This window comes from Carcharhinus amblyrhynchos, chromosome 1 (assembly GCF_965287045.1).
Source record: "Carcharhinus amblyrhynchos chromosome 1, sCarAmb.v2.hapA, whole genome shotgun sequence".
Classification (NCBI taxonomy): domain Eukaryota; kingdom Metazoa; phylum Chordata; class Chondrichthyes; order Carcharhiniformes; family Carcharhinidae; genus Carcharhinus; species Carcharhinus amblyrhynchos.
Window position 1 is genome coordinate 143,755,998 of NC_137324.1, and position 24,993 is coordinate 143,780,990.

Here is a 24,993-nt window from a genome sequence, read left to right on the forward strand (position 1 = left end):
AATCAATACTGAATGTCTTAAGTGGCTTTTATGATTAAGTGAAACTAATCACTCACGCATTTGGTGCAGTTTTTGTGCAAGACCGTTCTATGTGTATTTGCCATATAAATATGGCAACACTGCCTCCACTATGTATGCCATGCAAATAACTAATAAAAACCAGCATGGGCACAACTAATTTTTTTTTTGCTATCATCTGGCATCTTCTCATATTCCCAGCAATATTTTTACTGCAGGGACACACTTTTTATTGTTTTCTAGGCCCAAATGATGTCACTTTCTGAACAAATAACTGTAGTAGTATTGTACAGTTTTGACTGCACTGGAATATCTTTGGACATGAAAGCTATTAAATTCTTTAACTGTTTTCAGGGACAGCCACAATATGCACTGAAGTGCTTCCTTATAATTAAATGCCATGCACAAGAACACATGATTGATTACTTTGTCCGATGAAAGCCTTCATTTAATTTTACAAATCCATTTCACACTTGTTATTAGATCCCTGTCGGGGCGAATTGTTGGAGGTGTTTGGTGGTTCTTTACCTTGATCATAATATCATCATACACGGCTAACTTAGCTGCTTTCCTGACGGTTGAACGAATGGTGTCGCCCATTGAAAGTGCAGAGGATCTTGCAAAGCAAACAGATATTGCATATGGAACTTTGGATGCTGGATCCACAAAAGAATTCTTTAGGGTAAGATGGGGTGCTTTTATCTTTCTGTTTTGTTTCATATGTGGAAGAGTTACTGTGACTGTGATTAGCCTGAGAAAGCAACAACATTTTTAAAGTATACCACTGTTCCTGCAAAGGCTTTGATGTCCCAATTCATGATTGTAGAGCTTTTATTTAAATTTTGTCATAGCTGTCAATGGGGTTCAAAGCATATTTTTATTCTATTGAGCAGGGGGTTTCACAGGTGCCTTGATCAATATTTATTTAAGACATTTTATTCATACGTTAGGAACAAGAGAGTTGTCAGGGAAAAAATCGGACCTCTCAGGGACAAAGGAAGGATATTATGCTTAAAGCCCAAGGAAGTAGGTGAGATCCAAAATGAATACTTTGCATCAGTATTTACAAAGAAGAGGGACGTGTTGACTGGGAGTGTCTCAGAGGGATGTGTTGACCCATTAGAGAAAATCTCAATTACAAGGGAGGAAGTGTTAGGTTTTCTAGGGAACATTAAGACAGACAAATCCCCAGGGCCTGGTGGCATCTATCCTAGACTGCTCAGGGAGACAAGAGATGAAATTGCTGGGCCTCTAATGGAAATCTTTGTCTCTTCACTGGACACGGGTGATGTCCCAGAGGATTGGAGGATAGCAAATGTGGCCCCATTATTTAAGAAAGGTAGCAAGGATAACCCAGGTAATTATAGGCCGGTGAGCCTGACGTCCGTGGTAGGGAAATTGTTGGAGAGGATTCTTAGAGATAGGATGTATGCACATTTAGAATGGAGTAATCTCATTCGTGATAGACAGCATGGTTTTGTAAGAGGGAGGTCATGTCTCACAAATTTGGTTGAGTTTTTTGAGGAGGCGACAAAGACAGTTGACAAAGGAAGGGTCGTGGATGTTGTCTATATGAATTTTAGTAAAGCGTTTGATAAAGTCCCTCACGGAAGGTTGGTGCAAAAGGTTAAATCTCACAGGATATAAAGATAGCTAGGTAGATAGGTGGAGGATTGGCTTAGCCATAGAAGACAGAGGGTAGCAGTGGAAGGGTCTTTTTCTGGCTGGAGGTCTGTGACTAGTGGTGTTATGCAGGGCTCTGTACTGGGACCTCTGCTGTTTGTGATATATATAAATGATTTGGAAGAAATGTAACTGGTGTGATCAGTAAGTTTGCAGACGACACAAAGATGGCTGGACTTGTCAGAGAATACAACAGGATATAGATAGGCTGGAAAATTGGGCAGAGAAATGGCAGATGGAATTTAATTCAGATAAATGCGAAGTGATGCATTTTGATAGAACTAAAGGAGGGGGGAGCTATACAATAAACGACAGAACCATCAGGAGTATAGACACACAGAGGGAGCTGGGTGTGCAGGTCCACAGATCCTTAAAGGGGGCAACACAGGTGGAGAAGGTGGTGAAGAAGGCATATGGCGTGCTTGCCTTTATAGGACGGGGCGTAGAGTATAAAAGTTGGCATGTGATGTTGCAGCTATATAGAATGTTGGTTAGGCCACATTTGGAATACTGCATCCAGTTCTGGTCGCCACACTACCAGAAGGACGTGGAGGCTTTGGAGACAGTACAGAAAAGTTTACCAGAATGTTGCCTGGTATGGAAGGTCTTAGCTATGAGGAGATATTGGGTAAACTGGGTTTGTTTTCCCTGGAAAGACGGAGGATGAGAAGCGACCTAATAGAGGTGTATAAAATTATGAAGGGCATAGATGGGGTGAACAGTGGGAAACTTTTTCCCAGGTCGGAGGTGATGAACACAAGGGGTCACAGGTTCAAGGTGAGGGGGGCAAGGTTTAACACAGATGTCAGAGGGATGTATTTTACACAGAGGGTGGTGGGGGCCTGGAATGCACTGCCAAGCAAGGTGGCAGGGATGGACATGCTGGGATCGTTTAAGACTTATCTGGATAGTCACATGAGCAGACTGGGAATAGAGGGATACAGATGAATGGTCTAGTTGGACCAATGAGCGGCACAGGCTTGGAGTGCTGAAGGGCCTGTTTCCTGTGCTGTATTGTTCTTTGTTCTTCGTTTGTATTGCTGAGCCAACCTCACTTATATAAAAAGATAATCAGGTTATTATCACCTTGCTGTTTATGGGCCACCTTTCTACATAAATTGGCTGCTGTGCTACCTACCTTCCAACATTAACTATACTTCAAACACATTTCATTGGCAATTAGAACTGAAGTTGTAAAGTTAGCTGGTGAAGAAAATGGAAATGTTATAATGGTGTGTAGAGAATCTATTGGGACAGAGGAAAGGAAGTGTTATTCTACACCTATAACATGCTTTGTTTCAGATGTGGGTACAGACTTTTTATTCATTTGTGGGACGTAGGCATCGTTAGCTGACCAGCATTTATTGCTTATCCCTAATTGCCCGAGGACATAGAATAGAATCATCGAGAAACAGTTGAGAGTCAACCACATTTATGTGGCTCTGGGGTCACAAGTAGGTCAGACCAGGTAAGGATGGCAGATTTCCTTCCCTGAAGGACATTAGTGAACCAGATGAGCTTTACTGACCATTGACAATGATTTCACAGTCATCAGTCAATTCTTAATTCCAGATATTTTTTATTGAATTCAAATTACACCATCTGCCATGGTGAGATTTGAACCTGGGTCCCAGATTAATAGTCTAATGATAATACCACTAAGCCATCACCTCCCCTTGTGCTAAAATGGTAAAGTATTTCTAAACACTGGCATCCTCATTCTAATGAACAAAACAACAGATAAGGAGCAAAATATCACTGCACCATCCAAGAAAAGAGAATACAGAGAAAGGAATATAGGCAAAAAACAATCAGAATACTTATAGAACATAGCTATGCAGAAGGGAAGGTTAAAGTATATAGAAAACAAATGTTTAATAATTGAAAAGTTTGCTCTTTCAATGCAACATCTAAGCCAAAGAACATCAGTAATGCGCAAATCAGCTTCTCATCTGCTTCCTTCATAATATTGAGCTTTGGAAATAACATCAGATTCAAACAGACTTTCCCAACTTGGACAATCTTTTGTGATATTACAAACTGTAGCTAATATGCCAGAAATAAATGTAGGTTATAGAGGTTTACAGCATAGAATCGGACTCTTCGAACCAACTTGTCCATGACCCCCTTTTTTCAAACACTAAGCTATTCCCAGTTGTCCGCATTTGGCCCGTATCACTCTATTCTCATCTTACCCATGCAACTATCCAAATGCTTTTTAAAAGACAAAATTGTACCCCTTCTACTACTACCTCTGGCAGCTCGTTCCAGATACCACTTTCTGTGTGGAAAATTTCCCTTTTGTATCTCTCCCCTCTCACATTAAACCTCTGCCCTCTAGTTTTAGACTCCCCTACCTTCAGGAAAAGACGTTGACTCTACACTTTATCTATGCGCCTCATAATTTTATAGATCTCTATAAGATCAGGTCTGCAAAAAATAAATTAAACAGCACATTGAGGTAACACTGAATGAAAATTGCCACAGTATAGCAATTAGATGCTTTCTCATTGAGTGAGATGAACACATAATTTGATGGTAATATAGCAGAGAAATTATTCTTTGAAATTGTTCTTTTGTGTAATTTATCTGCTTTTCTGCCTGTCTGTCAAATTGCAAATTGCTCAGTCCAAAGTTCTACTTTAGTGGATAATTTTAAGCAAACAAGTGCACTGAAACTGAAAGGATTGGCTCGAAAGCCCATTATGCACAACACCTGATTTTTGTTCTCTGCTAACTTTCATGAGAAGTCACACTGGGCAGTGTGTAGACTCAGGCGGCCTCCTGCAGCTACCATGTCTAATAGGATTGGTACATTCAGTGACAGTAATGATCAGCTGTGATGTGAAATTTGGTAGCATCGCCTTGCAGACATTCTGCAATACTGACCAAGGGGAACATGCTCTGGAGTGTCACAGAGGGCAATATGCCTTGCAATCATTTCATGTAGTACTATCTCTATACAGCAACCATAAAATGGCAACTGTCACTTAATCTTTGTCCTTTGTGTGGAATAATAATCAATGCTATCAGAACCTTGTCTTTTATAACATTTCTCTACAGTTGTTCCTATCCTTTTAAAATTGACCTACATGTAGGCTTTCCTCTCTCGCCTCTTATCTGTTCCTTGGATCAGTCTGAATCAAGCATCTGAAATCTATGTTTTGATCGGAGTGTTCATCAGATGTGTGTAACTTGTGTCGTGCTGAAAGATATAAGGGACCATCCATTATGTCTGCTGGTTTCCTTCATGACCCATTTCATCTATTACAGTAAGGATTGCCACCTGAGACACAGTTTAGTCAGTATTAAAGATTTCATCACCAAATTCTCCTGCATTGCTTTTCTATTTTCTCCAATTTCTAATGCAATTGCTGATCTGCATATTTAAATCCAAACTCCAAGTTTTAAATAAAAATTAGTCCCCTGCCTCTTGCTCTTAAAATTCTGAATTATGTGATAAGGTTTTAGGCCTGTCTGAGAAGACTTTGCAGATTCATATTTTAAAAGGACTTTTCAATATCTCAGCTAACGAAAATAATTTTTACTTTTGTGCAAATATTTTAATATTTACCAATGGGATTTATTTATTTCATAATGTGTATGACTATCTTTTCCTTTGCAGTATTGTCCAATTGCAGAAAATATTGGCAATATTTCAGTAGGCCAGGCAGCATCTGTGAAGAGCGAAATAGAGTGGAATATTGTGTCCCTCCCCATGGAGAGTTTGAGATTGTGAAGGGCACTTAATCAGGCAAGAGGTTGGGGTGTTGGGTTGGGATCTCACCACCCTCCCACCTGTCCACTGAATAACTCCAGATTGGGATGACCTTCCCATCCCACCACCAATTGAGGCCTTTAAATGGCCAGCTAATGCCCACTTAGGAGCTTCACTCCACCACCATCAGCAGCGAGCCAGTGACTTGCCACCTAGAGACTACACTAAGCAAACCCTGTCGGATGCCATTACACACATATCAATAAGGTAAAGGTTAGGCCTGGAAGAAGTCATTTTGGCTTTTCTGACAACCAGTTTAGTGGCTACAAGCACCATTATCAGTTTTAGTTCCTTCACATCCTCATCACTTAGAGGAGGAGTCTAACAATTAGTCACCACCTTCCACTTCCTGCAGCTCCAGTCCTTTCTGCAGTGTAATGTTGTACAGGGCTCAGCAACTACAACCATTGTGGAAAACATTGATAGGGCTCTCTGACGTGCTGCTCCAGATCTCTCAAGGCACCTTAAGCACATATTGAGTGACCCAAGCTCTATTGTCACCTTGTGCTGATGCGGTTCCTGTTGTCTCTTCCCTCTGGTTCACTGATAGGATGCCTGATCGGAGTCATCAGCCAAGTCATCAAAAAGTCAATCTTATGACCAAACAACTAGCTGTTGGTACCATATGGAGGAGCAAAAACCTGCAACTGCAGCTGTATAAGTGAATCATAACAGCTCGCAGAATATTTTCTGCAGATATGCATGGCCATTTTCTAGTAGTCACAACCTATCTGAACATTGAAGAAGTGAAATTGCTTACAATTGATGAAGATTCCATGTTCATTTGAGAGAACTTTGATTACCACAATGTGCAACCCATCCACTCCAGTCAAACCCAACTGCCTTCAATATCTAACTAGCCTCATCCAAAACAAAGTGAACGTAAGTGACAGCCTTGACAAGGCATCAGTGAGCTGACAGATGCATTTAATGTAGATTGTGAAATCCTAGAGCTGTCACCAGATGATCTGTGAAAAGAGCCAGAAATAAAAAAATTGGAAGCTGCTGTGCAGTCACTGGCATTGGGTGCCCACCTGGCCCTTTTGGATGCCAGCAGTAGCCATCTGTGAAAGCCCGAGCCTTTTGCCCTGCCATATCAAGAAGCTCATCTTTTATCTCATATATCCTATGCTAGGGGTATGATTTTTTTTAGCAGGAGCTCTGTGTCTGTGCCCTCTGTCCTTCTGAATGGTTGTAAAAAAGACAGTCTGCAGCTGTTGTTGCTGCTCCTGCTATTACAGGTGTTGTGGCTGCTGTGGGCTCTTTATTGTTGGTGTGGCTGATTCTGTTGGTCCTCATCAGAGCTGCTTAAGTTGCTCCCATTCTGACAGCTGGGAAGATGAGATTATGGTGAGTAAAGTCCAAGGTAGATCCAAAATGTAGTCCAAGTGATATCCAAAATGTTGCACGTGAGATTCAAAGTGGTGAATCATGCTCTCAGAACAAGTCCTGTGAACAAATATTACATTCTTGTTCAAAAAAGTGTGTAAGGATAAACTAAGTAACCACATGATTAATAAGTGGTGGGGAAGTTTTTAGGAGGAATTATGTGGGGCAAAGTCAACAGTTGTTTGGACAAGTATATTTTGATTTATTATTATCACATGTATTGGGATACGGTGAACAGTATTGGAGATTGTTCTCCCAAAAGTGCTGAATTGGCAAGAAAATTGGTCAAGATCATGACTGTTTTCTCAGTGCAACTTCAGACCCGAATCTCCCCACTCTGTGCAATGCAGAGGCCCCAATCGTGAATATCATTAAAAACCTGGGGGTGGGGGCCTATTCATATCGAAGACTACCTGCTGGGCAGTGCCAAGGTGCCTCCTGAGCATGGGCACTTAGCTCCTTTGGCAGTGTCAGGGGGCATAGACTGATGCTAGGGTGCCCATGCCCAGGGAGTACCACCCTCCCACCCGACTCCCTGGGAGGCCCCAGTTATCTCCCTCTTCACTCTGGTGGAGTTTCCTGCTAGTTCGCCAAACGTGGGGAGCTACTCTAAACCCCGCCATAGTGAAATATTCCTGGCAGGGTGGGAGGGCCTGGCAAGTTTCATGCTGGGCTTGATAATGACCTTTAAAACAGATTTAAAATACATTTAAATCAGATTTAAATCACTTGTCTCTCTTCTGGCAGTTTCCAGCGCAGTCCCGACCGCATCTGTTCTCTGGCTCTGGGAGAGGAGCATGGTCGGGAATGCACACACGAATCCCATGAAATGTCCGACACGTGCATCTCCTGACCTGACCCATTGGAAAATTTACGGGTCGCAATGAGAGAATCACCCCCATTGTTTCTTGCGTTCCATACAGACAAAGCATACAATTCATAGAGTATGGAGAGGAGAAGGATTGGAAAGTATGCAGAATACAGTGTTGCAGTCATAGATAGGGTGCAGAGAAAGATCAGTTTAATATAAGGTAAGTCCATTCACTAGTCTGATGGCAGCAGAGAAGAAGCTGCTTTTTAGTTGGTTGGTACATGTCCTCAGACTTTTCTATCATTTTCCTGTTAGATGAAGGTGGAATAGAATATCCATATAAAATACATCTGAAATGCATATTCATTTAGGAAAATCAGCAGAAATTTGTGAAGAGCAAATTGTATTTAATTAACTTGATTGAATTTTTTTAATGAGGTAACAAAGGGTTGATGAAGAGAATGTGTTTGATGTGGTGAACTTAGATTTCAAATAAGCATTTCAGAAAGTGGCTTTAGTAATAGGCTTACCAGCAAAGCTGGAACTTGTGGAATGACGAGAGGGGTAGTTGCCATATGGCTACGGAGTTGGCTGAGTGACAGGAAACAGAAAGTTGGAATGAACAGTTGTGTTTTGGGCTGGAGAAAGTTTTGCAGTGGTATACCTCGGGGTTGGTATTAGGTTTTCTTCATCTATATTAATTATTTAGGCCAGGATTTCTATGGGCAGGATTTTCTGGTCCTGCTAGAAGTCAATGGACTTCTGGCTACGTCTCCAAGTTTTCTGCTCCTGCCACGAGCAACACTGAAAAATCCTTCAGTGAAATCCTGAAATAGCCTTTCCTGTTCAAAAATTTATCTGGATGTGACAATAAAAATTTATCTATTCTTGCCTTAAAAGCATTTAATGAAGTAGCCTTAACTGCTTCACTGAGCATGGAATTCCACAGATTCACAACCCTGTGTATGAAGAAGTTCCTTCTCAACTCAGTCCTAAATCTGCTTCCCCTTATGCCCCCTAGTTCTAATTTCACCCACCAGTGAAAACAATTTCCCTGCTTCCATCCTATCTATTCTCTTCATAATCTTATGTGTTTCTATAAAAACTCCCCTCATTCTTCTGAATTCCAATGAGTACAGCCCCAGTCTACTCAGTCTCTCCTCATAAGCCAACCCTCTGAACTCTAGAATCAATCTAGTGAATCTCCTCTGCACCCCCTCCAGTGCCAGTATATCCTTTCTCAAGTGAGGAGAACAAAGCTGTACGCAGTACTCCAGGTATGGCCTCACCAGCATCTTATATGGCTGCAACATAATCTCACTGTTTTTAAATTCAATCCCTCTAGCAATGAAGGACAAAATTCCATTTGCCTTCTTAATTACCTGCTGCACTTGCAAACCAATTCCTTGGGATTCCTGCGCAAGGACACCCAAGTCCCTCTGCACAGCAGCATGCTGCAATTTTTTTACCATTTAAATAATAGACCATTTTGCTGTTATTCCTACCAAAATGGATGATGTCACATTTGCCAACATTGTACTCCATCTGCCAGTCTTGCGCCAACTCAGACCATCTCTATCCCTTTGCAGCCTTTCAGCGTCCTTTGCACACTTTGCTCTTCCACTCATCTTAGTGTCATCTGCGAATTTTGACACACTATACTTCGTCCCCAACTCCAAATCATCTATGTAAATTGTAAACAATTGCGGTCCCAACACTGATCCCTGAGTCACAGCACTAGTCACTGATCGCCAACCAGAAAAGCACCCATTTACCCACTCTTTGCTTTCTGTCAGTTAACCAATTCCCTGTGCATGCTAATACATTACCCGTAACGTTGTGCACCTTTGCCTTATGTAGCAGTCTTCGGTGTCAAATGCCTTCTGGAAATCCAGATACACCATTTCCACAGGTTCCCCAGTATCCACTGCACATGTAATGTTCTCAAAGAATTCCACCAAATTAGTCAAACATGACCTTCCCTTCATGAACCCATGCTGTGTCTTACCAATGGGACAATTTATATCCAGATGTCTCGCTATTTCTTCCTTGATGATAGATTCTAGCATTTTCCCTACTACGGAAGTTAGGCTAACTGACCTATAGTTACCCACCTTTTGTCTTCCTCCATTTTTAAACAGTGGCGTCACATTTGCTGTTTTCCAATCTGTGGAAACCACCCCAGAATCCAGCGAATTTTGGTAAATTACTATTAGTGCATTTCTCCCACCATCTCTTTTAGCACCCTGAGATGCAGTCCATCAGTACCAGGAGATTTGTCTACCTTTAGCCCCATTAATTTGCCCAACATTGCCTCTTTCATGATAATAGTTTCTAGGTTCTTACCTGCCATAGCCTTCCTGTCATCAATTTTTGGCGTGGTATTTATGTCTTTCAATGTGAAGACCAAAACAAAATACTTAATGCCTCAACCATTTTCTTATTTCCAGTTATTACATCCCCCTTCTCATTCTCGAAAGAACCAATGTTTACTTTAGCCATTCTTTATCATTTTATATATTTGTAGAAACTCTTGCTATCTGTTTTTTATAATCTGAGCTAGTTTACTCTCATAATCCATTTTACTTTTCTTTATACCTTTTTCCATGGCTTTTTGCAAACCTTTAAAGATGTCCCAATCCTCTAGGGTTCCCACTAATCTTTGCCACTTTGCATTTTCTTCCAATTTGATACCCTGCTTTATTTCCTTAGATATCCATGGGTGATTATCTCTTTTTCGGCAGTCTTCCTTATCACTGCTATATACTTTTGCTGAGCACTGTGAAAGATTGCTTTGAAAGTCCCCCACTGTTGCCCCACCATAAAGTTTTTGCTCCCAGTCTACCTTAGCCAACTCCTCCCTATCCCTTTGCAGTCTCCTTTGTTTAAGCATGGACAACTGCATTGTGAAGGTGACAGAATGCCAGTTCTTCTGATGGTATACACCTCTGATAGAGAAGCAGAGTCCTGAAAAAGTTACAGCTTTCTCAGAGTTGGAAGGGCCAAGAAACAAGAAAGTTTCCTCAGATCCAATATGATTCTGTCCAAACCTCAAGTCAAAACACATAACAAATCTATGAGACTTGGTGAAAAACGACGTTGACTACCATTGGTCAGAGTCACATGAGAGGAGTTTCATGAGAGGAGACAAATCTATCATGCTACAACAGAGAGAAACCTGTTACACTACAAGTAGATGCTTTTACAAATGGTCATGAGGCAGCCCTGGTACAAGAGGGAAAATCAACAGCATTCACATCCAAAGCTCTTATGCAAACAGATATGTCAACACAGAAAGAGAGCATTTGGCAATTAAGTGGATGCAAGAAATTCCATACCTTTCTCTATGGGAGGAAATTTACAGTGGGAACTGATCATCATCAACTAAAGCAAACCTACAAGAAAAGTCTGTGCAGAACATGTGAGGCTTCCAATTTATCATTTGACCTAAAATACAAGAAGACCAATAATGTCAGCAGATGCCCTATATCAGTTGTCACCACAGGAGAAAGATGAGATGAATGGTTTAGGTGTCAAGAGTGTTCACAGCACCTTGTCTTCTCTCAAGATCTCCATAATCAGCACTTGCAAAGCACTTATATCCAGGAGCTTATAAACTGCATACAAAGCTTTTCTGGACCTGAAACAGCAACAACTTGAGAGCAAGAAAGCAACTCCATGGACAGCTAAAAGCTGAGGTTCAGCAAAAAAAACCACAACCAAAGAACAGATGGTGGGTGAATAAAGCCCAGGAGTTCCAACAGTTAGCCAATAATTTTGACACACAAAGTTCCTTTAGTGCAGTCTGAGGCCCAAGCACCCAAGACCCCCTCCACTGCTGCCAAGAATGGGGAGGCGCTCAATAAAACAGAGAGGCAATCCACATCCTCTGGAAGGAACACTTCAAAGACCTCCTTAACATAGACTCTGCTTCAACACAAATTTCCTCGACTCCATCCTGCAGAATGCTACCCACCATTATCTCAGCACAACCCAGCTTGGCACAAGGTAGAAAAGGTCATTTGACAGCTAAAGAATAACAAGATTTTAGGAGCAGATGGAATTTCCGCTGAATAACTAAAACATGGCAGAAAAGCATTATTGGTGCAAATACATGAATTCAATTTCCTTCTTGGAAGGAGGAGAGCATGCCAGGAGATCTCAGTGATGTGATAATCATGACAAGGCTAGTCCAACTGCAATAAATACAGAGGAAATTCCCTGCTGTCAGCCACAGGGGAGAACACCACATGAGTCCTCCTTCACCTTCTCCCTGTGGCTGAAGAGCTCCTCCAGATACCTGGTGGATTCCACCCACTAAGGGGCACAATGGGCATGATCTTTACTGTGTGGCAACTACAAGAGAAATGCAGGAAACAGCACCAGCTGTTGTTCACGTTGTACATGAGATCTGCTTTGATCTCACAATTGTCTTTGTCACTGTCAACCTCGAGGATTTATGAAGCATTCTCCTCCATTTTGGCTGCCCCCAAAAGTTTGTCACCATCCTTTGCCTGCTCCATAATGACATGCAGGCTGTGATACTGATCAACAGATTCACCACATTCATCTTCTGAATGAGGCCTAGCAAGGCTGTGCCATCACACCTTTGCTCTTCTCAATTTTCGGTCCTGCAACGCTCCATCTCACCCTCAGCAAGCAACCCGCTGGAGTGAAGTTAAATTACGGAACAAACAAGAATCTGTTCAACATTTGAGGATGTAATTAATGGAGTTGACCAGGGACAACCGGTGGATGTCGTTTATTTAGATGTTCAGAAGGCTTTCGACAACGTCACACATAGCAGATTTTGATGTAAAGTTAAAATATATTGGATTCTTAGTGTTGTCAGATTGATAGAAAGCTGATTAGCAGACAGAGAGCAAAGAGTTGGAATAAATAGGTCTTTATCCAATTGTCAGGCAGTGATTAGTGGGCTACCGCAGAGATCTGTGCTAGGGCCCCAACTGTTCACATTAAATGATTTAGACAAGGGAACTAAATGTGTTATCTAACAATTTGCAGATGATACCAATGTTGGGTGGAAGATGCAAAGATGCTTCATCATGATTTGGACAGGCTGAGTGAGTGGGCAGTTGCATAGCAGATGCAGCATAATGTGGATAAATATGAGGTTATCCACTTAGGTAGCAAAAATGGGAAGACATTATTATTTTAATGGGTGTAAATTAAGGGAGATGGATACTCAGCAAGACCTTGGTGTCCTCATGCATCAGTCGCTGAAAGTAAGTGCACAGGTACAGCACGCAGTAAAGAAGGCAAATGGTATTTGGCCTTCATAGCGAGAGGATGAGTATAGGAATAGGAATGTTTTACTGCAATTGTATAGCATGTTGGTGAGGCCACACCTGGAGTATTGTGAGCAGTTTTGGTGTCCTTATCTGAAGACAGATGTTTTTGCTATAAAGAGAGAGCAGTGAAGGATTACCAGGCTGATTCCTGGGATGGCAGGACTGTCATGTGAGGAGAGACTAAGTTGGTTAGGATTTTATTCTTTGGAGTTTAGAAGGGTGAGATGGGATCTCATAGAAACTTATAAAACTCTAACAGGGTTAGACAGGGTACATGTAGGAAGAATGTTCCCAATGGTGGAGGAGTACAGAACTAGGGGGTATCATTTGAGGATAAGGGGTAAACCTTTTAGGACTGAGGTGAAGAGAAATTTCTTCATCCAGAGAGTGGTAAATATGTGGAATTCAATTTCACAGAAAGTAGTTGAGGACAAAATGTGTGATTTCAAGAAGGAATTAGATATAGCTCTTGGGACTAAAGAAATCAAAGGATATGGGGGAGTGGGGGAGCGGTGTGAAGACAGAATCAAGGTGTTAAATTTAATGGTCAGTCATGATCAAAATGAATGGCGGAGCAGATCCAAATGGCCTACCTGTTCTTCTATTTTCTAAGTGTGTTTCTATGTAACCTACACCGCCTGCAGTCCAGATCCAAGGTTGTCTCACCCTCTGTCATTGAATTCCAGTATGCTGACTCTGTGCATACTCGGAGGCCAAGCTCCGAGCCATCATCAACACATTCACTGAGGCAGATGATGTTCATCCAGCAAAAGGACTTCTTCAGTTGCAAGCAATAAAAAGAACTTACTTCAGAAAGTAAATCAAAGAAAAAGGTTTAATAGAGAAACTTCATTATTCCATCACTTCAGGCTATACCCTGGGCCGTACAAGTTCCCCACAATTTCCATCTGCTTCTTATTTATACATGGGTCAGCTGACCACCACATCATTTTGTCACTTGTTACATTGTCTACAGGATCAGCTGACCCTCACGGCATGTTACCATTGGTTACAAGAAACAGACCCATGTTATAATTAGTTACATTGTGACAGATTCCCCTTTTCTCCTTTTTTTTCCCAAATTAATTTAAGACAACCATCCTTGTTAAGTATTCTTAACAAGACCTGCATTCCTTTTAGTAAAACAGTCAGATAACTGTAGGTTTGCACCAACCTAGTTGAGCTTTGAAACTTCCTTGTTTTCCAACATTTGTTTAAAACTGGCCAAATCAATTCTCAGTTGCTTTTCTACTGCACTTTTTGTCGAATGAACATTGTGCACATAATACTCAATTGGTACTCTCTTTCCCGATGTTGCCATGAAAAATAACTCTGTTAATGTGTCAGGCAAGTATATCCCCATATCCACCGCTTCCACTAATGTTAGGGTTTCAGCTACCAAAATCGTTTTGACAACCTTTTTATTTTCTTTGCTTTCCAGGTTAAGGGACAACATTTTCCTTACCTACCAAGGATATTATGAATCCAGCACTGCTTGAATGTCCATCTGGTAGATTGGCATGTGAAGCATCACTAAACACAACTAACTTAATGTCTTCTCCTAGTGCTGGGAACTTAATTATACATTCCCCTAATTTTAGCTTCTTTAAAGTTTAATTTGCCTGCAAGATCTCTCTGACTGAAGAGTACCTCAACATATTACTTAGCTCTAGAACATTGTAGCTCTCATATAGTCTTGTCTGTGTGCATTCTCCTCAATAATTCTGTTTCCTTTTCATTGGCCAGTTCCTATTTTTTCCCAATTGAACTGTCTCTGGTTATGAGAATAGGATCAATGCTGTCTAGATATCCCTGTTGATTCATCATTATCCCGAATTTGTTTTGTTGGACATCAAGACTGAGATATTGAAAAGCACCAGCTGCTTGACTTCCTACTTTAAATTCTGTCTTTAGCCTAATACTTACCCTTTATTCAAACTCTTCTGCGTCACCCCATTGGAAATCATTAACATGCATCACAAAAATTCCAACTAATTTTCCTTCAGACTTCCAATAGAACATTCCAGGATCTGCTTTTAACTGGACACAGCCAGTTTTTAGCAATACAGATAGTACAGATCACTTAATTCGTATACATATTTGTTTAGTTTCCACACTGTCCCTGCGTATTACCTGCTTCTTTGGGTGGCCTCGAAGAACTTCTCTTTGAAATATTTCACCTTGCGGAAATGCTGCTTTGATACCTATTGACTTACATTCCCAATTATTAGATGCTAGGACAGCAAAAACAAAAATTTCAGTGTTACTTTCCCTTCTGTGGGTGAATCAACCTAATGTCTCTCCCCTCCAAGTGTTCCTCATATCCAGGGACTACTAATCTGGCTTTTGCTTTATATAAGTCCCATCTTGCAAAACTTTCTCTGTGCAAACCCACCAATGGGACAGAGCAGGCTGCCCTTCATCTGGTACATTGGTGTACACCCAGAACTCTTTCCAACAGTCCAGCTCTCTTTGTTTGAATTCTCTTATTTCCATCAGCTCCATTTTAATGGCAGCTGCTAACACTTCCCTATCATGGGGACTGCTGCTGCTATTACTATTATTGGTTTGATTCCTCACCTTCCTTGTTAAACTCCAGCCTCTATTGCCGTGCCTGTTCCCATCAAGGCTGCTACTCTCAGACTGCTGTGCTCTGTTAACACAACTTCGGTCATCAGATTCCCTCTCATCTCTATATTTACCCCTATTGTCTATCAAGAATTTAGATGGTGCCACCAACCCTGTTCCAGTCCAATGGGTCATAATTTTATCCACAGTAATCTTTTTGTCTTTGCTGTTAATCATTGAAAAATAGCTAAACCGGGTCCATGAACTGCAATAAATAGAAGTCTTTGGGCCTGATTTTACCAAAAATCCAGGCACCAAATCGCAGTAAATTTGGGCGTCGAGCCGGTAACGTGATCTGCACCCGAAACCAAGCAGATCGCGCCTTTACCAACACCTGATTTGGGTGCGGATCTGGTCCACACCCCAATCGGGCAGCCTGTCGATTTAAATGTATTAACGTGCATTTAAATCGATTTAATGAACCGCGCGCCCAACTCTACCACCAAATCCCACTTTACCATCTTCGGATCTGCACTGTTATCAACCTGCAGAATAAAAATCCGAAGCGGATTCCTATACTGCAAGGGAACCTCCGAAGCCCATGCTCCTTGAGCACTCTTCGCAGACACCGCCCCCCCCAACCCCCCAACCCACTAACCACCCCGGCAGACCCCACCCTGCGAGCAGCTTCCCCGCCCCCCTGCCACAATCAGATCCCCCCTCCCCCAGGAGACAGACCCCCCCTTGGTAGAGCACACCTCCCAACCTACCTCGATTGCTGCTGTCCCTCCACCATCCTTCTGACCTGCACTCGTTGATGCAGAGATGCTGGCGTTGGACTGGGGTCAACACAGCAAGAAGTCTAACAACACCAGGTTAACGTCCCATTGGAAAGTCCTGTTGGACTTTAACTTTATGTTGTGAGACTTCTTACTGTGTTTACCCCAGTCCAACGCCAGTATCTCCACATCAACAAGTGCAGGTCAGAAGGATGGTGGAGGGAGAGCAGCAATCGAAGTAGGTTAGGGGGTGTGTTCTGCCAAGGGGGGCCTGCCTCCTGGGGCTGTCTGATTGCAGGGGGGTGGGGGGGCTGCCTCCCAGGGGGGTCTGATCAGGGGTGGCTGCCTCCTGCGGGAGGGTCTGACCATGGGGGGAGGTCTGCTGGGGAGGGGGGGATGCGGATCACGGGGAAGGGGCTGCCTCCCAGGGGGGGAGGGGTCTGATCGGGAGGCATCTGCCAGGGAGGCGTGCCTCCCAGGGGGGTCTGATCACAGCTCACCCTCCCCCCACTTTCTCCACTGGTTTTGTCTTTTACGCCCAGGCGCGCTGTTTCAGATTTTTTTTGAACAGCGCATGCACAGTTCAGAGCTCCAATCGTTCCAGCAACGCTAAGCCAGATTGGAGCCAGCAAAAAGCATATGGGCGCGCTGGAACGAGGATTCCGGGCTCGGATCGTTTTATGTTCAGATCCGGCCCTTAGCCTCCGATTGGTAAAATCGGGCCCTTTGTCTTTATTCCATATCTTCAGGTTCATCGCCACTACATTGTTGAAATCTTGTGCTAATGGCAGACTCATGACAGAGCGCAGATGTGTCCTTTTATATGTTATGCAAATTTCACACTGGGCTGATATTTGCTCTATGAGATCATTGGCGCCGTTGTCCAGCGCACCTGCATCCTGCAGCAGTGCTCTCGGTCTCTGTGGTGCAGGATGAGCAAACTTCTTATTAAGTTTCAAAATAATCTTTTTGTCCATCGTGCTGCTGCCTGTCAGCGATACTAATGCATCATGAGTCCTTTAGTCCGATAATTTTGGCTCGCTTAAGGGTCAGTAATGGCCTGACCTTGTGAAAGGTAGGACTACACTTTTCCAAATACCACGGCTTTATCATGTTTCAAATCAATGGTCACCTGGGCTTTTCTCAATTGCGGACCTGCTGAATAACAAAGGTATGTTACTGGAAACAACGTCTGTACTTATGAACAAGCTGATTCCTACAGTCCCACAGAGAAGTACCACCTTTTTGGAAGATGTTAGAGTATTGTCATCTCCAAATCGAAAATAGGTGAAATTATCATGTTATTTCACTTTTTTCCACACTTTATGATCAAGAGACTCTAAATAACAATTTAGCCAATCTTGGCCACAGACAGTGAACATACATTCACTATCCAAAACAGCACAGTTGAAAAAGTCTATCATCAGGACACTTATTTTAGGGATCAACTTTCCTGTTACCAAAGCAATGCCTTCATGGCACTTATTCTCATCACTGTCAGTTTATATGTATTCTGTGTTACATGTAGTTTCAAAGACACAATTTCTCCTTTACTATGTAGTGATAAGGCGAATTGCATTGCAAACAGTAATTCACAATCTCTTTAGCATTTCTTCAATTTAAATGTCTTTTATCACTTTCCCATGTGCGTCTTCTTTCCCCATTATCAAATTGGTTATATCCAGTTTCAACATCAGGTCTGCTTTAGTGTAACTGTCTCTGCTTAAGGGCCTTTGTGTATCATTTCTTCTGGCATGCAACTGGGCTACCATTAAATTCTGTATTCTGGGCACTATGGCATACCGATCTGGATTGAAAAATGGGGTGTCATAGATGTTTACAGCATGGAAACAGGCCCTTCAGCCCAATTTGTCCATGCTGCCCTTTTTTTCTTCGTCTGATCTTTGGGTAAACATTCTCTAAGGCGGCCTTCACAACATACGACAGCGCAAGAGTCACTGAGCAGAAACAGATAACCAAGTTCTGCACACGTGAGGATGGCCTCAACCAGGATCTTGGGTTCAAAGCACACGATCTGTAACCCCCATGACTTGCCTTATCTTGCAACGTCTCACTTACTGTCCTGTCTGGAGACAATACACATCTCTTTAACCTATGCCTAATGCTATCTCCACTCACATTGTCTGCACCTTTAAAACTTGAATAGCAGATTAGCTGTAAAGACTTGCATTCTAATCAGTATTCTGTAAACTGTGTGTGCCTTTATACGCCCTGTTTGTGATCAGAACTCTCCATTCACCTGACCAAGGAACAGCATTCCGAAAGCTAGTGGCGTTTACTACCAAATTAAACCTGTTGGACTTTAACATGGTGTTTGAGGCTTCTTACTGTCCCACAAGTTATCCAATTTTGAATCCACTTCATCAAATTACCCAGTATCCTATGTGAATTTACTTTTTTCACAAGTCTCCTATGTGGGACTTTGTCACAGGCTTTGCTGAAATCCATATACAAGAAATCATAGATTTAGAAATCATAGAACCCTACAGTACAGAAAGAGATCCTTCGGCCCATCGAGTCTGCACCGAACACAATCCCACCCAGACCCTACCCCCATATCCGTACATATTTTACCCACTAATCCCTCTAACCTATACATCTAGGACACTAAGGGGCAATTTCTTAACATGGCCAATCAACCTAACCCTCACATCTTTGGACTGTGGGAGGAAACCGGAGCACCCGGAGGAAACCCACGCAGACACAGGGAGAATGAGCAAACTCCACACAGACAGTGACCCAAGCCGGGAATCAAACCCAGGTCCCTGGAGGTGTGAAGCAGCAGTGCTAACCACTGTGCTACCCTGCCTCCCATGTAGGAGATGATTTATTCACACACAATCAAGAATGATATCTCATGGTTGCAGACTACTCTGTAAAGTGTCCGTTAATATGAAATCTGAGAGCTACAACTATCGTCCCAACAGGGCGAGTTCTATTTACTGAACAAAGAATTCCTGAAAGAATAATATGTGACAGTGGAACCCAATTCACCACCAAAGAATTCAAAGAATTTCTTGGACAATATGGGTTCAACATTATCACCTCATTGCCACATTATCCAAGGAGACACAGGTTTATGGAAAGATGCATCCCGATAGTCAAGGGAATCCTCATGAAATGCTGAGAGACAAAGGAACACAAACCTCGCCTTATTGTCACTTCAAGCTACATCTCTTGAGGCTGCTATGAAATCATCTGCAGAGATGAATAAAAGCAAGTCCGCCAAGTAAAATATTCCTTCCAAGTATGACGATAACTCACTGATGCACAAGGTGAAGAAGGTTAACACTTCAAAACACATGCTAAATGCCTGCCTGAATTGTTGAAAGCACAAACATGGAACCCAGCAAAAGTGAAGCTGAGACTCCAAGACCATATACATTGTTGAGACCAAAACTGGGAAGTGACTGTGAAGGCACATAACCCACTACTTCTGAGCTGCAAAATCAGGAAAGATCATTAGCAGCTCCAGCAATGTTCCGAACTATGGAGACCACATCAATAGCATCATGAACAACATTATTGGCAAGTGACAGAACGGCCCAGATATTCCACTCTCTGATAATCAGAGATTGGACATTCTCCAAAGATACACTGCAAAACTCCTCCAAAAGTCCCAAGGACTTCAAGGGAATTGACTGGGAAGTTTGAAATTCTGATGGGCAATTCCCTTGCTCCCTGGGACCCTCCAAAAATGTCTCCAACTCTGAAACAGACTTGGAGACTTCAGACAATTCCAGCTTACTTACCTGAATAGTTACCCAGGAAATGTTAGATGGGAAAAAACACGTCTAATTTCTGGATAACTACAGAACTGAGCCTCCCCCACCGCTTCCCGGTTTCTACTCATATTGACCTCCCAATTACCCTTCCTGACCATCCCCCCCAGTTACCTCCTGATCTGACTTGACCTTACTAGCCTTGGCCCAACTGACTAGCTCTCAACCTGACTCTCTTTAGCTTGATGTGACCAGGCCCACCACCTGACTACACCTGGTGAGGTGCGTAGGATGGAGGACTTCACGCACCTCCCATCCTACGCACCTTACTCGCCTGCCACGCTTTCTGTCCACTTGCCAGCTTGCCCCTTGTCCACTTACCTCAGCCATTCTTACCCACTCTATCTCCTTGGCCACTTACATTCTCCTTTTAGATTTTTAAAGAAGCTTTGGGATATTTAAACTCTTTACTTACCACAATACAGCACCTGATTTTCTAATAAGGGGTGTAGCTTCTGCATGGATTCTCTGCGCTGTTTGCTCTGGGATTTGCTGCACTGAGTTGATTGTGAAGGATCCTCTATTGGAAGATGGCTCAGAAAAATTGGAGGAAGGTAAGTTTCTTTTCTGTCTGATCAGGATCGGGAATGGCATTTTCGATCCTGATTGGAAGATCTGGGCCAACATCGGCAACATCAAGCAGGGCTCCTGGATCACCAGGAGCAACATACGCACATGGTCAGTACACTGCTGATCACTGAGAGTGATGAATGCTATAGGATGGAGGCACAACGTCCTACTATATAAGTAATACCATGAATAAAATTTTGAGAAAACAAGCTATGTCTGACTCTTCAGTTCTATCATGTACTCACATAAAATTGTTAATCTTTCTTTAGTTAGAAAGAATATATTAAAAAGTTAATGGTCGGACTACTTAAATTGATATGGCTTTTTTCTTTTAAAGGAGGAGGGATGTTATATTGTAATATTATTTCAAAAGAGATAGAAACAAATTGTTATGTGAATGTGTGCTCAGGGTGCCACATTTACTGCTGCACTAATCAACCACCAGTCAAATGGAAAGCTATAGGAAATACACTGAATAAAATTCCAGCAGTTTGAATCTAAAAGTGTGATTATTTTGAACTTCTGGGAACAAAAAAACATAGTAGAACCAAAACCAGAGCAGCAAAATGGAGACCCAGAGTTAACTTTTAAGGTCATGACCTTTCAACAGAAGATGGTCACACATGACAGTTCATGACTTGAAGTTGTTAAACTCTGCTTCTCTCTCCAAAGATGCTGCTGAATCGGCTAATCTCTGTTTTTAATTCTGATGGAAGTCACAACCTGAAACATTTGGGTAAATTTTAAGAGAGGGCTTGCTCCTCCCATTGTAAATTTGCAACCTGGTTTTAAACAAAAAAGGCTGTCCTGCAGCGATAACATGTTGATAGGACTAAACAAGCAGAAAGTGGGACTGAGTGGAAGGACTGTCCCTTAGCAGCACAAGGATTGCTGGCTAATCTGATTGGTCAGCAGGTCTAGCAGTGCCAGAACTCAGTGGTGGGCATTGCTGGTACTGCAAATAGCTGCATGATGAAGAGGTCATCAGTGTGAAGCAATGGACAGAATTTAATTCCCAGGAGGTAGGGTGGCAAGTAGTGACAGTTCAGGTGGTTGAAGAGGGGCGGGGGTGCGGGTCGGGGTGGTGGGTGGGTGGAGTGCACATGTTAAAACTCTGAAAATCAGCAATGGGTCAGAAACCTGACATGATGCTGCCCACTTATGGGTTTTAAACAGGTGGCTTTATAGGGGAGCAGGAATCCCAGAGCAAGAACCAGGCTCAGGGAAGTCCATGATATTTTGGGTGGGAAGAGATCAAGCATCCTAGGAACGGATGTGAGGCGGATGGGGAACATGTTTTGGAAGTCACATGGGTAGGCATAAAGTATCTTCTTAGGGGGATGTCCCCAATGCACACAGAGCAAACCCCAAAGAAAATATCCCTCTCCTTTCCTGATTTTTCACCTTAGATAGTGAAAAAGAAGGCTCCTCACTCATGCTGCTCTCTCAAAGCCAAAAATATTATGGTATAAGCAGGGTAATATTTGGGTCAATTAGCTTATTAACAGACTTGTTAACATCCACCTGCCTACCAGATCAAGGCAAACCGGTGTGTTGACTTTAGGCTCATGAACTAACATCATCATCATGCTGGATTTTACACAGGCAGTCCCAATTTGCAAACATGAAATCCTGGCCATTAATGCTGTTTCTCTTACCACAGATGCTGCCAAACCTGCTGGGCAGGATCTTGCAGCGTTGCTCGAGTGAGACTGGAAAATCCCGCCTGAGGGCAATGGATATTTTCATTGTCCATCCCTCGCCTGTTCTGATTCTGTGGCAGGCGGGGTAGTAGAATTCCGACTGAGTATTTTCAGCACTTTCATTTTTTATTAAAAATGTGTTGTGAACTATAAGATAGATCATGACAGATTTTAAGAGGAGATGGGCAGGCTGATGGGGTGGGCAGTCATGTGGCAAATGAAATTTATTGCAGATACATGTGAAGTCAAGAGTATAAAAGCAAGGAAGTTATGATGAACCTTTATATATTGGTTTGGCTTCAACTTGAGTATTATTTCCAATTGATGTGAAGGCTTTAAAGATTCGTGAACAGGATACAAGGAGTGAGGATGGAGAAGTAGAGGTCACCCTCCTTAGAGAAGGTTGAGAGGAGATTTGATAGAGATGTTCAAAATCTAATGAGTTTAGGCAGTCAATAGAGAGACAGTGCCCTCATTGGCCAAAGGCTCGAGAACTGAAGGATATTGATTGAAGATTGGTGGCCAAAGGAGACATGAGGAAAAGTCTATTACACGGCAAGTGATTTCAAACTGTAATGTACTGCCTGTGAATGTGGTGGAGGAAGATTCAATCATGTCTTTCAAGAGGAAATTGGACAGATCTCTGTAGGGGAAAAAAAGAATATGAGCTATGAAGAAAGAGCAGAGGAATGGGGCTAGCTAAATTGCTCTTGTAGAAAGCTGACATGGATTTGACAGGCTGATAGGCATCCTTTGTGCTGTAACTATTCTGTGCTTCTAAGCCTTTCACAGATGTGGGCCAGAGTATTTCAATTCACTCTTCAAAGAATTTCCATCTAGTCAGTTTCACTGAACAATGAACTTCCTCCTGTGTTCTTACCTTGTTGACCTTTGCAAGTTCTACACAGGTCTGGAAATCTATGTACAAGATGCCAAACCAGAACTCAGTGTTAAATCCTCAGCTGATAGCGACTGTAGATGTTGAAATGACTTTTGTCAATAGTTCCACAGGGGATTCCTGCTCCCCTATAAAGCCACCTGTTTAAAACCCATAAGTGGGCTGTATCATGTCAGGTTTCTGACCCATTGCTGCTTTTTAGAGTTTTAACTTGTGCACTCACTCCACCGCCTCCCCCCGCCGCCGCCCCTCTTCAACCACCTGAACTGTCACTACTCGCCACCCTACCTCCTGGGAATTAAATTTTGTCCATTGGTTCACACCGATGACCTCTTCGCAGAACCCTTGTCAACAGGTTAATGACCTAAAACATTCTCTGTTTCTTGCTCCGAAGATGCTGCCTGACCTGCAAATTATTTCCACTAGCTTCTCTTTTTATCTGCAGGATTTTATTTTATATAATTGCAATCTGTTTCTCTCACATCCTAGGATTTTCATCGTGCCTTTCACCATTTTAGGGTATCTGACTCATTGACTTAGATTTGCTACTCTCCCTCTCACGCCCATTATATGATTTGTTGTTTCCATAATTTCACATTATGATGTCTTCCACTTTTTCTTCACCAGTGTATTATTATATTCTTCATCTACAATCCCAAGTGATTATAGCTCGCGGCTCTCACTTCTATCTCCATATACACCAGACATCTTCCGTCTGACGTAATTGAGTCTTACACACAGTTCCAAAGTGATTATAAAGAGTGAGGCAACTTAGATGGTGCCAGTTCAATAGGTTTCCTTCAGTAAATATATACAATAGATGTTATAAAATAAATTTGTGTGGTGGTGAAGCATGAACTTTGGTAATTTGAAGGATCAGTGATCACATTTAACAGTCTAATAGACAGTGGGGTGAGGGGCACTTCTCAACTGCTGGTCCTCATTTCTTATCCTTAAAGTGGGTGATTGGCAAAGGAAAAGGGGTCTCAAACACCACCTTACTTGATTCAATTTTCAGGCACAATAGGTAAGGAGCTGTTTAAATATGCACACTAGGGTACTCCACTGGCTGCAAGGCCCTGATTGCAAATTTAATGTACATGTGGGGTAAAGATTTGCAATCTGTGCTGGTTCCAGCTTTATGAAGCATTGAGCAGCATAACTAACAGTCAGTAAAGGAGGTGGGCTGCTCAGGATAATGCCCATTCTTGGAGATTTTTGGAGATTTTTCTGGAGTCAGAGGAGCATTCATGTTTCCCTTTGCTCTCCTGAAATAATTCAGCTCACTACCCAGCCCATTCTCACCATCGCAATCCTTGTAAACTCCTCCTCCCAGCAGACTGTAGCTAGTAGCCAGCATGTTCTGATATCAGTAAGGTGCAATGCTTGGAGTTTATGAAAATTCCAAATGACCTCTAAACCTGGAAATAGTTCAGCCATCCTTACTCTGGCTTTGTGGAAAGCTGATGCTCATTTTGAAGTTGAAGTTGGACATCTCCAATCTGTATCTAATTGAACAATGTCCGATCACAGGGCAAGTAAGTGCCTGTGGTAAGTCGATCATTCTTTTTCGACAGAGATCCAAAATTGCACTTTTTGAAAAAATGTGGGCCTATATGAAGAGTGCTGAACCATCAGTCTTTGTCAAAACAACTGCAGAAGGTGTGGTCAGAGTACGGAA

The 24,993-nt window shown here is 42.4% G+C and overlaps 1 protein-coding gene across 5 annotated transcripts in view; it reads left to right on the plus strand.

Moving 5' to 3' along the window:
- The window catches only part of gria2b (glutamate receptor, ionotropic, AMPA 2b), a 142,075-nt gene that overhangs the window by 112,421 nt on the left and 4,661 nt on the right, over nucleotides 1-24,993 (plus strand). For all 5 annotated transcript variants that reach the window (XM_080193465.1, XM_080193466.1, XM_080193468.1 and 2 more), the window contains 2 exons: nucleotides 502-700; nucleotides 24,890-24,993. The exon at nucleotides 24,890-24,993 is cut by the window's right edge and continues 144 nt beyond it. In XM_080193465.1, the coding sequence (XP_080049591.1) occupies nucleotides 502-700; nucleotides 24,890-24,993 (303 nt within the window). The remainder of the gene's footprint in view (nucleotides 1-501; nucleotides 701-24,889) is intronic.